The sequence below is a fragment of the Ischnura elegans genome (assembly GCF_921293095.1).
Source record: "Ischnura elegans chromosome 13 unlocalized genomic scaffold, ioIscEleg1.1 SUPER_13_unloc_2, whole genome shotgun sequence".
Taxonomy (NCBI): domain Eukaryota; kingdom Metazoa; phylum Arthropoda; class Insecta; order Odonata; family Coenagrionidae; genus Ischnura; species Ischnura elegans.
In genome coordinates, this window is record NW_025791658.1 from 10,653,580 (window position 1) to 10,671,658 (window position 18,079).

The following is an 18,079-nucleotide window of genomic DNA, read 5'->3' on the forward strand; positions in this document are numbered from 1 at the left end:
TGGGTGGATTGGGGGCGGACTTCCTGAGGCGCCATGGAAAAAAATGCAATACCTCTCTGCGGGAATTCTACCTCCATGACAATCCTTAAAGATTGGTTCTTATATATCCATCAATTATTTTAAAATATTTTTCATTAAGTTAGTGAAATCTAAATTTTTGCAAGGCCACCTAACGACTACCATGCTTTCAGTTATTCCACCAATGACGGGAAGTCATTATTATAAATAACATTTTTATCATTCAGAAAATAAAGCATAGGTTCTGATTAAGTTAAGTTAACATCTGGTCTAATATAGCCAGGATACATTAATAAGAAAGCTCAACAATCCCACTTCGTCTTTTCCCAAGATTTTATAATTGGTTTAAAACTCAAGCTAATTTCAGGGTTGACCTAATCCAATACTGCCTGTATTTCACACTTGAAAATATTATTCCGCTCAACATGTCTTCTTTGGCGCCGGATTACTCGTTTTCCGTAAAACCTACACCATCATCGTGAAATTGTCCATATGTATGAAATAGACTCTGATCAATATTTGTATATATGTCAAGTTTAAAAATCTTACCTCAGTATTTTCTTGGATGCAAATTTTTACATACAAGATAAAGGCAAATCTTGACAATTTAAATGCAAGGATTAGAGGTCTGCGGCCTTGAATAGGAATTTCAAGATGAAATGCTCCAACAGTCGTAACATTATTGCACTTGTCTGCGTAACACCTACCCAGGTAATACTGCATTGGTTTGCGGAGATGGACTTAAGACCGCACAGACCAAACAGCCTCTCGACAGACAAGCCACGACAATAACTCACACACACAAAGAGAGCCGGGCTAAAACTGCCAGGAGAATAAGCTCAATGAGAGCGGGTCAATGTATAAAGCTCCTACAGCCGTAAAGTCGTCCGATTTACACTGACCCCAATATTGCTGCATTGGTTTGCGGAGATGGACGAGAAACCACAGGGACCAAACACAGCCTCTCAACCGGCAAGCCACGACAATCAATCACTCTCAAACACACACGCAATGAGAGCCAGGCTAAAACTGCCAGGAGAATAAGCTCAATGAGAGCGGGTCAATGTATAAAGCTCCAACAGCCGTAAAGTCGTCCGATTTACACTGACCCCAATATTGCTGCATTGGTTTGCGGAGATGGACGAAAGACTGGAGGGACCAAAAGCCTCTCAACCGGCAAGCCTTGACAATCAATCACTCTCCCAAACACACACGCACATACACAGGCTAAGAATTCCCAGGCGAATAAGCTCACGGAGAGCGGGTCAAGGTGTATGAGACAAGATAGGTGCGAATAGCCAGCCGCTAATCAAGAGGCCGAAGTAGCATTAATCGGAGCATTTCAATGCGAAGTAATATCTTCACAATAACATAAGGTTGAAGTGATGGGAAAGTGCGGACATGGTCAGAATAAATTGATTTTTCCTGTTTATTCAAACATTAACTTTCCCAATTCATAGTGAACTTCATTCACTCCGAAAATTTCAAGATGATAAAGCATAAGATTTAAAGGTACTGCTAATACGTCACCGAAGACAATTGACTACCGGGCGAGAGAAAAGGTATGCGTCCTCTTAAAGTAAAATTTTAATATTTTAAACTCAGGACACCGTGAACTTTTCAATACCATAGCTTATGATTTAAAAACATAAGTCGTCACGAAAAAAGACAAAATACGAGCGAGATTGATGCTTTCCCACCGATCACCAATGAAGTGATTTTAATTCACATTAGCTTGGACTTCCTGGAGTCACATAGTATGGAGGTAGAATATTCAGAAGAGTAGAACATGAAAAAGAAAAGTTGTGTATCTATCCTTATGAAAAAAGGAAATGTTCACCATCAATGACTAACTTTGCAAAGTGCCAATGACAAACAGAAACCTGGAAAGCTATATATTTGGTCCATGTGAGTCATTGTGACTCAGAGTCAATTGCTCTGTTCTACTTAGTCATTAAGTAAAGGCCATTTCGTATTAAGGCATGTATTCGTAGCCTTCAAAATGCAATCCTGGCGGTCAAAACAGTAGTTTCTATTCACAGAGCAGAGTGAGAGCCTTTGATGGAGTACGTCTGGCCATCTGAGCATTTCCAATGGTCCAGTATGAAGTAAGATGTTAAATATAAGTATGGTGTGTGCCTCTGAGCGAAAAGATTGGAATGCGACCGAAGCATCGAATGACATAAATTCCGCTTGTGTACATAGATCTCAGAAAAGCTTATGAGAAATCAGTTCCCCTGTGACTCGTTCATTAAAATTAATGAATGGGCTGTGACTCAGTGGTTGAGATGAGAGGGAAAGCATGACGGACCGTGACATCGCTGCCTCCTCGTGGCATCATCCGCGTCCGTGACGCCACCAACCATTATCGCACTCTTGTCCACTGAAGTCGATATAATGGAGTGGTGAGACCTCAACCTACAGTGAAGCCTAGATACAGTGAATCTGGCCATCATTGAGAGGACCTCCACTGACCAGAGCTCTAGAGGTAAGCCGCCAGGGCGGAAAGCCTGCAAACCTCATGAAGTAATAGCAGCGATTGTTCCTCTATTTAGCAAAAAAATGCTTCAATGTGTTTAAAATTATTCAATATAACTTACTAATCACTCCTCAAAGAAGAAGTCAGTTGAAATGACAATCGACAAATCCAAAAAGTATCAAGGATAACAAAGTACCTCCGGATTTTGTACGCTAAGGCACTTACGTAAGGCAAGGATAAGATTTTAAGGAAAAATAGTTGAGGAATAGTCAAATATTCTCACAAAAACATAATTTTCTGATTTTGGATAAACACCAAAGGTTGCATAACAGCTTACTACACATACTATGCTGTCTAGAGCTCTGCCGGACATAAATAAGAAGTCAAATATTGACCTTAAGTGAGTCTTCATAATAGCTGAACAACTCCTGATAGATTTTCCTTTGCATAGAAAATATTTTGACAACTTCAAGTGACATGCCTCTGAAGATGAAAACAATAGTAGTATGCGATCCATTTTCATGTCATGGAAAGAGAAAAGTTACTAGGGTACGAATCGACCTCATAACATTGAGATTGGTAAATAGCCGCGCTATCTACTACACCACAAATTCATTTACTAGAGGACACATTCTTGTATGACAATACTCCGGCCAGTCTCTTTCTTATTATTTCCAATGAAGCGTTCACGAGCATATAAGAACTGAAACAACAAGTTTTCTCAGGCAACCCAACACATTTACATGATCAGACTAGCAGCACTCCCACGATAACAATACGCTTACCAGACAAAAGCTTCGTGGTTCATTTCCAAGCTAACTTTTAATCCCATCTATTGAACTACGGAGGACAAGACGAGTGAAACAACACACAGGTTGTATACCAAGCATTTGAATAACAATTAAACCAATGGGGATAAAAAATTTCTAATAGGAATAGGAAATAGCTTTTCTGGTGAAATAGCTTGCGAATGAAAAGGAGAATACGAATTCAGTCACCGTTTGCCAATCTTTTCGACAAATTGTATTGGCTGTAGCCAGGAAGAACCAAAGTCAGGCCCTAATCACAGCAAATGCACGGCGGTACATTTCTTGCGGAATTCACCCAATTTTAACCATGTTTACGCTGTGAATGGAATTCACATGAAGGCATCAAACAAAGTGAAGTACCTGGGAGTTACGATAATTTCGAAACTCTCATGGGGAACATTATTAGGAATATTACAAATAGCCCAGAAGAAGTTAGGATTCGTCAGTCGTATTGTGGGAAGATTTTCAGATGAGAAAGTAAAAGAGAAGTGCTATTTCGCAATTGTTCAACCACACCTTCAATATGCAGCCAGCGCATGGGATCCGGTGCAGAAAGACATAACCCGCGAACTAAACAACATACAAAGGAAGGCTCTGTGTTTCGTCAAAAACTGTTACGGGCTTACAGATAACATTACCCAGATGTTAAGCGAATTAGACTGGGAGCAGCTAGAGACTCGGAGGCTGAACTCTAGGCTTAGATCAAGCCGCTGTTACTCCCGAGAAAAAAGTGGCATGTTTTTGAGGCCGCGGTGAAAGTCGGAACTAATGGCAGCACCTGTCCTTAACCCTGGCAGACGTCGTTAGGGCATTGAAACCCGTGTAAATTAAGGAAAGATTTGTGGAGAATATGTTGGATTCCAGAGATATAAAGCCAAATCTTATTATATTAAATTAAATAACCATTCTTTATTGTAAACTGTATGAGCTTACGCAGGGATTCTAACACTCCTGTACATTAATATTGCGAATTATATGCCGGTATGTCTCTCCCTTAGGCTACGAACTTGTAACTGCAAAGTACGCCTTGAAGCAATGGAATAAATACTGGAGATTATCTACGACATTAGCGAACGGATTCTCATCACGGTAAGGTGATGTTTACGTAAATGACGCGATACATTACCTAAATATTTGTCACAACAGAGGAATAGTACAAATTTCTCAATTAGGTAATGGAAGAGAGTTATACTAAAAATAAATTCATTATATCTATCTTATTAAAGGTTTGGTTCAAAATGAAAAGAAGTAAATACCCTCTGCATTTAAGTAATTTATTCAGGTTTGGAGATACCTTTGAAACATGTGTAGATATAGATTGAACAAATAAAAAGAACAATGTGACCTTCTCAATACTGGGAAGTGGTAAACTCCATAAAAGGGTTAAGTATGTATGTATTGCGATGACCTCGTCCCTTAAAAGTTTATCTGCACATTCATTGTGGCTAAGTTTCCAATTCACGACATAAAAATCTTCCAATCTGAGTCATTACTGGCACCTATCAAAGAACATCACTGCCACACGAAAACTTATATCCAATAATTTTCTCCACAGATGAACCGTCTTAATATAACACCACTTTGGCACCGAAAACATACTGAAGTCATTTTCTTAACAGATATTGCTGATAAACAGATGAATCTGTAAATAGGGAACATTCAAACATCAGTCAATCACAAGGCAATAAAATTACATGTTACGGGTTTCTCCCTTGACTGAGCCCCTTGATGCAAAGACCGCTACTGGCTGAGTGTATGAGTCCAACAGGGGCTGGAACATAAGCACGAGAGCAGAGTTGAGTGGACAACCCGGAAATAGCACAGGAATAGCGTCATCAGTCAATTTAGAACATCTAAATTCCACTTATAATGAAATCGCGAAATAACCCATTAAATGTATTCGTTGATACTAATGAAATTATTTTATTTAAGCTGGGCCTTTACTTACCTCCTTGACGACTTTGCCATTGCCATCTTTCAACTGCTTCTTCCTGACGATGTCGTGGGGCATGAAATGCCTTTCACACAGTACCTGCCCTGCCTTCAACTCAAAGTTTACCCTTGGTATTGCAGCTTGCCATTTACTCCTCTTAACAGGATCTTTGGGAGCAGAGAAAAATGAGAAGGTAGACTTTTTAGAGCCATACCCCTCAGTACACCCTGGTGCGACACAGCTTCGTGGCATTTCAAATATCGCCGAAAATTAAGCGAACTAGCTCCTCCCTCACCCGTGAAATCCACACAGTGAATTACTTTAGCGTTTAGAATTACAAAAAAACGCTGAAGAACTCAATTAAATATTTTTCAAGTGCAAATAACTCGCTTAAACGCACGTGAACTTACCGAGCCACATACAAAGCATGGGTAGACGACAAGTAGCGCTCGTAGTTCGTTAAAATTCCGCAGCCTCAAAAACCTGCCACCAAAATTGTACGGCGGGCATAGGAAGTTGCACTGGTGTGGCTTAGATTACTCAAACAATTGACAATAGACATCTTCAGGAGCACCACTGAGCACATCATCTTAGAGCCCCACTATATTTCCAGGTCCTGCAAGCGATAAATTAAAAGAGATATTTTGACAAAGATGGATTTGGGAATTCATTTTTCCCCCGAACCATGGAGAATAAAAGACTACAGTGAATGCAGGGCATAATTTTGTTTGAGCACTTGCTTTTCATACATGGATGGCTGGTGTCCTAACTTCCCCGTCCTCAAGCCAATTTAGGTGGCTTGCGGGGTAGTATGTAGATGTAGAATCTACTTTGAATCCGGTCCTCGATAAAAAATTAACTTTAAAGTTGACTTAAAGTTGAGCCAAGTGTCACCCCATACTCCGCGGAAATGGGGATTTGCAAAAATAAGTAAATTTCATTCATCGGATCGCTGCCTCCAACTGGTGCTATGCCTTCTTAATAGATAGCAAATTTCTCAAGAAATACGTCTCAACGTAAGTAATATTAATGCTATACAGCAACATCTATTACCACCAAAAACACTTTTCCTACACATAAAGCATTATATATTGCTGCCTCTATGCGTGTATGGTATAAACTTTATCGTAACGCATATAAAAAAACTTAATAAATGCATCATAAATACGGCCAGAGAGTAGAAGAGAGGGCCAGCCCTTATGGGGAAAAAGATATACATGTGTTGTTGTGAATTGCTGTCAAGAGAGGGCAGTGACGTACTCCCGCATGGGTTAGCTGACCTTGGGTCCTCTCCTTCCCCTCTTTCCCTCCAAAAACTGTTTAACGGGGGGACACTCAGGACAGTCGACACCTCAGTCCGACGGGAGATGAAGTCAGATCGGGCTGTGTGTGGGAGAGAGCTGTTGGGACAAAAGAAGCATGGATAGGAGGGATTGTTTTATCACCTAGCGAGCTGCATCTTCCTCGAATCCTTCCCTCTTCTCTCTGCTTGGCTATTCCAGTTACTGCTAAAACAGTCTCATACAGTTCAAAGAATGTGGTCTGAAGAGAAAGAAATTTCAGGGGGACAGGGCCCCAATTTGATGGTTATAAGTGAAAAATGAAGCATCCTTCATTATTGAAAATTTAGGTAATTTAACCTTGTGATGTATGATTTTTGTGTGTCACTTGTTTTTGGTAATTTTAAGTGTAGGGGACATAGATCTTTTATACAGTAGATGGCGCTTTCCCCTAGCCCCTTACGGCCGGAGCGCGTAGCCAACATACCGCCCCCCTTTCGTTCTCGGAGTCACGTGGTTCGGGTCAAAATTAATGGCGGCGTTTGAATTCTCTGTTGTGAATATCGTTCCCGCTCGGGTAAAAAACATGTTACTTTTACTTACAGCACTAAAGAAGTACGTGTCTATTTTGATATTTATTTTTATTTACGTTTTGCTGTATTATATGTGAACCTTATAGCAAAATAGAGTTCATTTTAATTCAGTTTTAGGAAGAACTATAGTAAAACTGAATTAGTTTCCCCAATTATGCGCAACTGAAGCAGCCTTCAGGAACACATGTTTGGTTTCGTTTGTGTCCTTTACAGAGGAACACCTGCATCCAAAGGCTCCGTTTTTTTCGTAAATAAAGTTAGCAATAACACAAAGGTAGATTACATGGTTTGAGAAAAATGTATACACAACCATAGGCTATGAATTTCAACCACCAATCCAGTACATTAATAAGTAATCTTTCACAAATGATAGGTACTATCTTTTTTTCAATAATACGCCATTAATAGAACGTCATCGTTAAAGGAAAGACACTTCCAATGTTGCATGACTTTCAAAGCCAGAGAAGAACATTAGAGCTTTAACCAGCTGATTATTCCTCCTATCTGGTAATTATCTCTCGTTGCTCGGGGCAAATTGATGAAAATATAATTTAAGATTCCTCAGAATGTTAATTAACAAAAGTACCCACAATAGTCGCAGTGTTGCAGCCAGCATTGATTTTAAGAAATTTTATACGTGAACATCTCTCGTACGTAATTCAGTTCGCATAAAATGATTAAATATCCTTCAACATGTACTAGTAATAAAACCTTGTTTATTAAAGAAACCTTTAACAATATACGTCCGCTGGAGGTGTGATGAAAACATCGCAGATAATAAAGATGTTTTGCCGACAATGGAAAACAAGGTTTGAATACAAAAGTGAAGCTCAATTTTCACTCCATCAAAGAAGACTATAAATTTTACATTTTAAATGACCACAGTGTGTATGTCCACATATTTGGTAGAACATAGGGGAACCCGGTGCGCAACAGGGTGGCGGGGCGGAACGGGGTAAGCGATTTTTAATTGCGAAATAAAGCAGGAGTAAATATAACTAGTCAAAATTGTTGTTTTTAAAATATAAGCAACACCAATCTGGGCTAGATATAGTTATTCCCGCTTGCGCAGCACCTTTTTTCGCGTTAAAAAAAACCGCTTACCTCGTTCCGCCCCGTGTTCCCCCATGTATCAATTTCATAGAATTCCAAAATGAGGATAGAGAGCATCCATCAAACAGAATCTACAAGAAAAAAAGGGTTTAGAAATAACATAATATTAATTATAAACCATACAGTCTAAACGAGATCCAGTTGGCATAAGGCAATAGAAAACAAGAGAAACCTGAAGAACAGATTGAGGGCCCAGCCTCAGCTCACACTCAAATAGGCATAATGTAATAATAGGTATAATAATGTAGCCTAAAAATAGTCTTTACAGTTACACGCATGGAATTGGAAGCCATACTGATTCCGTGAAATACATTTTGTTCAGGTAGCCGAGTGAGTTGGAAATAGATTGAAAATAAATCTTACTTGCTCTCAATCTTGATTGATTAATTAGTTGTTCGAATATTATTTCACGAGCTAAGTTATTTGTTTGATTTTATTCAAAATCTTGCTCCAGAATATGGTCCCTTAAATGTAGAAATAGGGAAGTAGTAGCTGTGAATACTTCCATCGTCAATACAAGGAAAATATACTTGTTCCGTAACTTGCCGGATGCCTGAGCTACCCTACTGTCTGTAAAAAAAAGCAAAATACTCGAGTTTGAAGAGCTCTAGCGTCTAAACGAAGCAATCGATTTCAATACAATAAAAAGCATACGAAAGAGAATTTAGTTCTACGTTATATTATGTACTTTAAATATTCTTCGGCTAAGTAGTATTTCCTGTACTTAATTTTTTCTCAAAAAAGTACCCGTTTTTTGCGCGTAAAATCAAGTTGCCCAACTTTGAGCGCTTGGCATTCCCGTAGTTTTCGTTCCTACAACTTGAAATTTTGATATAAAGAAGCCACATCTATTGCTAGCAGTTTGCCGAAAACAAATTGTTCATACCACAAAAATTAACGGAGTTGTTGTAAACAACGCAAACCTCTGCAAACTTCGAAACCAGTGAGTCAATTGAAAATTGATTGGTACTGTTGTCTTTCGTAGAATGTTAGTAATGCAAGCACATATGAAATGTATATTAAATATCAATAATAACTTCAATATCACTTATTATTTATCTAGACGTTTCTATGCGCGTACGCGCGTATGACTTCGATAGACTTTCTCTTTTCTGGTGCTTTGTTTAGGGCATCCTCGTCAGGCAGGGAGAAGACGACAACAAGAGCTAAAAACAAAAATAAAAAGATATTGAATATACTGCTGACATTTAACGTGTATTATCTACGTATATACATTACTAACATTCTACGGAAGACAACAGTACCAATCAATTTTCAATTGACTCACTGGTTTCGAAGTTAGCAGAGGTTTGCGTTGTTTACAACAACTCCGTTAATTTTTGTGGTATAAACAATTTGTTTTCGGCAAACTGCTAGTAATAGATGTTGCTTCTTTATATCAAAATTGCAAGTTATAGGAACGAAAACTACGGGAATGCCAAGCGCTCAAAGTTGGGCAACTTGATTTTACGCGCAAAAAACGGGTACTTTTTTGAGAAAAAATTAAGTACAGGAAATACTACTTAGCCGAAGAATTTTTAAAGTACATAATATAACGTAGAACTAAATTTGCTTTCGTATGCTTTTTATTGCATTGAAATCGATTGCTTCGTTTAGACGCTAGAGCTCCTCAAACTCGAGTATCTTGCTTTTTTTTACAGACAGTAAATGCTTTTATTTTCTTATTAAATAGCGCATGCATTGCATTACACGTATCTTTACTCAGTAATAAATATATCCATGGCTAACACGGCTTTAATTTTAACAGGGACAAACTTTGCAGTGAAAAGAAACACAAATTCCTTTCAGGAATCTCTCATCGCAACCGAAGGCACTACGCGTATTCACCATAACGCTGACCCGAGTCACGTGATACACGACCACGCTTATGTTGACCACGCTTGCGTGACGTCATGCGCCATCTACCTATATGAAAGATCTATGGTAGGGGACAAGGTGGCATTGTGTGGGTTCCCGGATATCCGGTGCAAGGTGTACGGCCGTATGGCCGCGGTTGTATCGTTGGATTGTGTTAAATAAATCTGTGTAAAGTACCGCGTGTGTTTTCAATCCTCCAACGTTGGGTGTAACAAACACGACAGTTGGCGACGACGGTTGGGATAAGTTTATAAATTGTGATTTTTATGAAATGGCGACGCCGTTGGTGACTAATTCGCTTATTGGGCGCATGGACCCGTTTGATCCGGAAAAGGAGGACTTCTCTTCGTACGCAGAACGTTTTGAGCAATTTTTCTTGCTCAATGGCATATCACAGTCAAGCGTGCAAGTGCCGTTATTTATAACTTTTTGTGGAGCGTCCACCTACACGCTCTTAAAAAACATCCTGTTTCCCAAGAAGCCGTATGAGCAGCCGTTCGAAGTGCTTCCCAAGTAACATTGACCGTTGGGCCTCGGTTGGGGAACCGTAGTCACGGTTGGCTCATTGTGGGTGGATATGCCTACCAAATTCCGCTGTTGGCCCAACGCAGATATTGTTCGTTGGCCCAACGAAACGGTTTATGCTATTGGCCCAAAGGAAATCCCCAACGATGGCCCTACGAAATGGATTATCATTGGGCCACCGTTGGGACATCATACCATTTCCTCAATTTCCGACATGAGCGCTGCAAACAAAATTCCGACAAGATCTTCAACGTACAGATGGGCGAAATTCCATTGTAATCGATTTATTGTATCAAATGCTTATCGGATCGGTAGCATCTATTCATTAAAAAATAGGGATGGCATAATCGATTGCTTTGACAGTCAGTGCTACCGACTATGTGATGTATCCAATTATATTCCAAGTTGATATATCAAATGAAGTTAATGCCAAACAAATGGTAAGCTTTACCTCATCTCTCATCATATCGTAATGCGTCAGATTCACGTGACTTTGTAAATTAGTGGTATTCCTACACGTAATCCCAGCTAGCACATTATAAGTCATTGAGATAAGGTGAAAGGAAGAAATAAGGAAGTCGCTTCTCAAGTAAGCTTGTTATGGGTTTCTTACGGCCAGGGCGACAAACATCCAGAGTAATGGCAAAATGGATGCCGAACTTTCAGCACTTCCGTAGATGCTGTTATTATCCCATCGTTACAGAGTGTTAATTAAGGCCTTTATGCATTAAAACAATGTTTTTATTATTGGCGCTTCTATATTATGAGGAGAAATAACATCATACCGCCATAATTTGAAAATCATTCACATTTATGAACTGATAGCTTAACGAAGGTCGTAAGAAAAACACAATTTCACAAGAATACCAACGTAGAATAATATAAAAATGCCGGAAGGAACATCTAAAATACGTATTGTAGTCGTCGGGTTATCAAACCATAATTTAAAATTCATAAATGTTCCCAGATAACACACACTTCTGTAATACAGCTGTAAGAATACACCAGTTATACATATGTATCTATACAGCTGTATTACACATGTATTACTCGCGTATTTTTACATGTGGAAATGATACACATGTAATACAGCTGTAAGAATACACCAGTTATACATATGTATCTATACAGCTGTATTACACATGTATTTTTCGTGTATTTCTACATGTGGAAATAATGTACATATGTAATACAGCTGTACGTATACACCAATTATACATATGTATTTATACAGCTGTATTACAGTTGTATTACATGTGTATTTTTACATATGTACAAATACAGCTGAATTACACGAGTATGAAGTCATCATCGCCTCTAATATTCTTGAACAAATATTCAGGTAATAATCATTTCATAATAGGATTTATTTTCGATCTATAATTGTATTTATAATGCCGGTACCCTTTTTGGAACCCATATATAAATATGAACGCTGATGGTAATGTTTTGTTGTTAATTAATATGCTTAACGTACTATCCTGCGCCATGGCCTCCTGCGCTCAATCGCCATATTATTAGTCCTCTTTTTTTTCTCCGCACTCGTTGTTTACGTTGTGAAAGTTAATGTGGCCGGCTGTTGCTCGGCAAGATTTTCCGTTAATTGTAGAAGAAATACGGCACAATATGTTGTAGCTCGGCTCCTAATTGCTCCATTAGCACCAAGGACGTGTTTAAAAATTTTAGTTTCCCTCAAAATACTGAGAGAAGAGCGAAATGGCTTCAAATATGCCGCAGGGACAAGTGGCACCCGACAACGTCTTCCCGCTTGCGTGAGGTAAGTTTTTCTACACATAATGGTACCTTGAATACAATTACCTTAAATTTTTAATAGTGTTGATCCACGTATTTCAATCATTTGGTTTGAACTGTGCACAAGTAGTAATTTTGAAAAATGTATTCCGGTGCAGATAATCCGGCAAGGCTCTTGACGAGTGCTTTAATGCTTCTTTGTTTTCTATTCATCAATAGAATGTGTGAAATTTTGTGATTAAAATACAATATTTAGTCTAGGTTGCTGAGATGATTGTCGTAGTGTTTACTAAGTACCAGAAAGGGTAACAATAACTTTTTAATGATGCTACTTTTGTATTCAATAAAAATATTTGTTTGTGTCAATGCCGGTATGAAGTAATCTTTCGGTCATTTACAACAAATAAAGGCAATTACGTTTTTTGACTAGAATATGCATATCCCGATACATATTAATGGATGAAACTTCGCTTTTCATTGCTTTATTTGTGTGTTGTTCATGAGAAGATTGACTATCATATTTCGAAGTAGTATGAATGCTAAATTTTAAGATGCAAAGAAAATCTCGACGAGTCGCTTTTACGACGAATATTTTCCTTGATTCATTCCGAATTTTTTAATTCCAGTTTTGTATTAATAGGATTACATTCCTTCGGCTGGTTAAAACGGAAAAATACATCAACACCGGAATTTTGTCGTGGCCCAGGGCTGATGCTGCTGTCTGCTCCTGTGTACTTGAAATGTCAACATCTTTGGCCGAATAATTACTTGTGGTACGTATTCGAGCATAGTAACTAATTGTAAGATTTGAAATTTTACAGTTAATTAGGTTTTTTAAAAATGGTTTCAGTGATTATCAAAGAGGACGGTGCCATTCATGCCTAAAAAGGCAGAGTCATTATAAAAATATGGCTTTGGAAAACTAGGAGTTTTTCATTATTTCTTCGTACATCATTATATTTCAAAACATTATTGTCAGTGTATATTTTTCTAGGACTTATTGTTTTACTTATAGATTTCCTTTTACTAAGCCTATGTGTTTAAGTGTGCTTTTATAAATGCCATGTAAATAGTGATTGTGAAGAGTGGAAGCTTATTGTTAATGGTTAGATATAACTTATTCAAGACCTGATGTGGTGTTGTGTGAAAATATTATGGTTTTAATGATATTTTGGAGATTTCATGTGCAATTAAAACTTCTTAAGGCATTTCTTAGCGACATGCTGTGATAAACCTTGGATATTGTACTCCTAAATCCATTTATGGTGTTTATCCTTCCTTGTAGGGGGATTTTCTGCCATTTCATTTTGCATTGATCCTATATTCTAGTGATTAGTTATGTTTACCATTGGTATGCATCAATAAATTTGATTTGCATGATCACTTGCATGTTGTTGCTGCGAATGCAGGTTCCCAATTTTATGCATTGCTACTTCTGACCTGAAGATGCCAGCAGGATGGCTGGAGAAACTGTCGTCACCTATGGACAACTCAATGCGGAGGAATGCCCGGAAGCCAAGACTCTTATGATGTACCTACTTCAGTATATAATGAACTTTAAATTAATTGAAATTTTTCGAATGACAGAATATGCACAATTTGTGTGATATTTAATAATGTGTACATTGTACATTAAATGATAATTTTATATGAAAGAATTTGTATAGTTCCTGTTATATTTAATGATGTACATATTGTGCATTAAATGATAATTTTAAATGAAGGAATTTGTCTTCACTATATTCTTAATTTGCATTACAAATGGTTATTGGATGCATTCCTTTCTCATGGAATTCAGGATTCCCAGCACGACATTCACTTTGTCATTGGTCAGGAATTGCTAGGATTGATTACTTCATTGTCCTAACCTCCACTCTTCCCTGTGCTAGTCCTCACTGCTTGATAACTCATCCTATGTACTTCCCTTTCTTTTATCTGTGAACTTCATAAAATGTTTTCCATTGAGAACTGTTCCATTTTCCCTTCAATCTTGCTATTCATGCACTCAGGGTTTTTCCAATCCATTTTATTCCTCTCTGGTATCTTATATGGTCCTCCTTTTTTACTACTCTGTAAAATTTGTTGCTGGCTGTCCATTTTATATTCTCAATGATGTTCGATCTTCAGGTTTTGAGGGCCATCACGTTTTATCAAGGAAGATTGAGGGCCTCTGCATTTGAACTAGTACAGCTGCTACTTAGAGTAGCTATGGTAAGATGATGTGTGATCAAGTGAAATTAGAAATACAGAGCATAAGTAAGGTTTAGTCAGATTAGTAATTTTTCCATTGACTGCATTTATAAGTCAGAGAAAATTCTTCTATTAATTCCCAGAGCAGCTAATATTAGAGGAATCAGCATGTTTAAGATAATGAGGTCAGCTAATGAATACTATTGAGCAAGAAACATAATTTAGATGTATCCATACATCGGATATACAGCTACATACATGTGTATATGTACATGTACAGCTGTAATACACGTGTATATGTACATATACAGCTGTAATACATGTGTATATGTACATATACAGCTGTAATACACATGTATATTAGCTGTATATGTACATATACAGCTGTAATACACGTGTATTACAGCTGTATTTTCCAGAAAAATACAGCTGTAATACATATGTATTACAGCTGTATGGCAGGACTTTTGAGCTACTTTTACACGTGTAATACAGCTGTATTACAGATGTATACATCAGCTATACACAATGTATAATGCATGTAATACAGCTGTATTACAGGTGTATTACATGTTTTGTGTTATCTGGGTTAAAATGTATGGACCTTGAATAAATTCAGTTTTTCATGCACATGCCAAACAAGTTTTTTTTTACATAATTGGATATTTAATTAGTAACTACGCCACCCACTCTCAACAATTGCCGTGGTGTAGTGGTTAGCGAATTATTCTTCGGTTCCGAGGGTCGCACGTTCGGATCCATCCTGACGTTATTTTTTTTCTTTCCGCCGCATGGATAGAGTACTTGTACTATGCTTTATATCTTCACTAGCCGGTTGCTTGCAGTTATTAATTTTTTTCTATTTACGGGAAAATCTGTTATCAGTTGTTCAGCCCTTCTAAAAACTCGCTAAATTTCCCCAATAGCCTTTAAATTCATGTCAAGATGAGCCGCGTAGCATGTGTAGTACGCTGTTCAGCCGCCTTTGGCGCTCCAACAGAAGTGACTTACATTGCCTGAGGATATTTGACGGCATTCCTTACCTAAACGCCCCTAACGTCTTACCCTTGCCTTATATAAGTCCCTTAGCTTACGATAAGCTGCTTATCAATTTTTTCCGTAAGAAAACCATAAGAAACCGTTAACTCACTTACTTTGTGCTATCTGGGATGATAAATTTACTGCAATATAATGACATTTCGCAGTTTTTCCCAAGTTTTTATGAAAAAATTTCCATAATTGACTTTCTAAGGGAGCCGTATAAATTTTTTCTTTCACTAGAATATACAGTCTACTTGGATTAAATTTCAAAATAACAATATAGCCGCCGGCAGGGGCGCAGCTAAGAATTAAGGCTAGGCCCTATTGGAAAATTCTTATAAGTCTTACAGAAATTCTTATAAGAATTCTGTAAGACTTACAGGATTCTATAAGTCTTACACAAATTCTTATAGGATTCTATAAGTCTTACAGAAATTCTTATAAGAACTCTGCATTTCTCAGAATTCTATAAGAATGTTGTGCGGGTTGCATACCTTTCGGGTTTTTATCCAGCAGGCGTCACCATAACTTATGCTGGCAACTGATAATTATTTAAGGAATTCTGCATAAGTTAATTTTTGGAAATTATGTATAACTCTTTTTTAAGTAATGTTCTGCTAATTTTATGGTGTTTTCAGCATGGTATTTTACATAAATGGTTCCAAGAAGCGGAGGCTTCTTTAATGCGACTTGTTAGTACATATATATCCCGGAGGGCACATGAAAAATTTTAGACTTATAAGATCTGTCTGTTTCGAGTCTAACTTAACCGATGGAAGTTCGATATGGGCCGTGAATAAGCACGATGTATACTACGATTGCATACGTTGCAGGATACGGTTCACATGGTTCCCTAGCAACCTAACAACCAAAACTTGTTTGGTTGTTAGGTTGCTAGGGATTGCTTATATATGTTAATCATTCACTATGTCTTTGTGATAGCAGTTAAATAAAATAAGTCGAGTGCTTCTAACAAAAATAAGGCATTGACCTCATTTGGTAAGTCTTACAAAACTGGCATTCCTAAAATCATGTCACCTTAAACAGATAGTTTCGTGGAATTTGAAACTTTTCATCATTAATATAGATAGTCGATATGTAAATTTTTTTCAGATTGTGGCATATCTAGTATAAGTGGAAGTTTTAATGAAAACAGTGTTTCAATGGACAAAGAGAGTGATTTAGTCCTCTCTGAAGAGAATGACATTGAATTTGTATGAGTAAACCTAAATAACATCTGCACAATTATTATTTTATGGAAAATACATCAACTATTATACTTAATCAGTGTTTCTGTGTTTCCTATTAATATCCCTAAACCTTGCACTTATTAATCCAATTAAGTAAAATGGACTAAACTTAAAAATTTCGTTACCGAAGACCAGAGAATAGGAATTGTGAAGGCAATTGAATCAAATAACTCAGGGGTGTACACCTTGCAGTGTGACATGTTTGAAATTAAGGAGGATGTCTTTGAATTACCTCTTAGAAGTGGTACCATTGGTATATTTGTAGTAAATAAATTAGTACCTGGATGCAAATTGCAGTCCACCCAGATTTTATCTAAGTGTGTTTTGTTGCCCTACAAAGAAGATGGACAGTTTTTGTGTGTGCCATATTGTAATATGGAAAGGTGCTGTTGAAATTTTCCTAATTTTGTCCTAATAAAAATTGTCCTAACTTGTGAAAATAAAAGTTGGGGACCTTCTAAACTGATATTGATTTTTTGTATTCCACTTTTAACCACTGTAACCTTACTTTGTCCTATAAAATTGATTGTTAATGTATTTAATTTCATTGTTGTTTTATAGGGAGTTAAAGGTAAAGATTCTATCTACCGGTATCGTATCAAGTGAGAAGGTTAATTAATTTAACTCTCATTCTATAAAAATGAGAAATGCCAGTAAAATATAGCTTTTGTTGGGAAACGGATGGCAGAATTTAAAAGGGCCAACGGTGTATCGTTGGAGAGGGGTTGGCCTCTGGTTGGGAATACGAAGGCCCGACTGTAATGCTCTGTTGGCCCATCGTTGGGGAATCGTTGGTTGGGATACGGTTGGCGAGGTGGCCAAATCATACCATGGGCCAACCACTGTGTCCCACCATCTGCCAACAGAGGGCCAACCAAAAATGTTACTTGGGTTTTGTCTACGCTAAAGTCGCACTTTTCCCCAAAGCGTCTGACAATTTCGGAGCGTTACAAATTTTATTCCCGTTCGCAGCAGGTGGGAGAAAGTGTTAAGGAATTCATAATTGCCTTGAAGAAACTGGCCGAATTCTGTGAATTTGGTGACTTTCTTAATGATGCGCTAAGGGATAGGCTTGTGTGCGGCCTGGAGTCGACTGTGGTGAGGCAGAGGCTTCTGCTAGAGAGCCAGCTAACGTTTGAGCAGGCGTGCACGATTGCCGCGGATGTGGAGTTAGCCCAAAGGAGTTCCGCCTTGGAATCGGCAAAACCGCAAGCCGAA

General features: G+C 37.9%; 1 protein-coding gene and 1 long non-coding RNA gene across 4 annotated transcripts; one reads left to right on the plus strand and one right to left on the minus strand.

Annotated features, from left to right (window-relative positions):
- Positions 1-4,571: 4,571 nt before the first annotated feature.
- LOC124172646 (THAP domain-containing protein 2-like) lies at positions 4,572-5,761 on the minus strand. Of its 3 annotated transcripts, none has more exons than XR_006868232.1 (3): positions 5,535-5,639; positions 5,255-5,406; positions 4,572-5,077 (listed from the first exon to the last, which is right to left on the minus strand). XR_006868232.1 is itself a non-coding variant. In XM_046552096.1 (3 exons), exons 1-3 carry the CDS (start codon positions 5,666-5,668, stop codon positions 4,997-4,999), a joined length of 252 nt encoding a protein of 83 aa, XP_046408052.1. In that variant the 5' UTR covers positions 5,669-5,761; the 3' UTR covers positions 4,572-4,996. The 3 variants fall into 3 exon arrangements, 2 of the variants coding, with proteins under 2 accessions (XP_046408052.1, XP_046408051.1); XM_046552096.1 differs by lacking the exon at positions 5,535-5,639 and adding an exon at positions 5,650-5,761; XM_046552095.1 differs by lacking the exon at positions 5,535-5,639 and having other exon boundaries at positions 5,255-5,527.
- A 6,188-nt stretch (positions 5,762-11,949) lies between these two features.
- On the plus strand, positions 11,950-13,815 carry LOC124172647. The gene is made up of 3 exons (XR_006868233.1): positions 11,950-12,405; positions 13,007-13,153; positions 13,790-13,815. It is a non-coding gene; the product is annotated as an uncharacterized LOC124172647 (long non-coding RNA).
- The last annotated feature ends 4,264 nt before the right edge of the window (positions 13,816-18,079 follow it).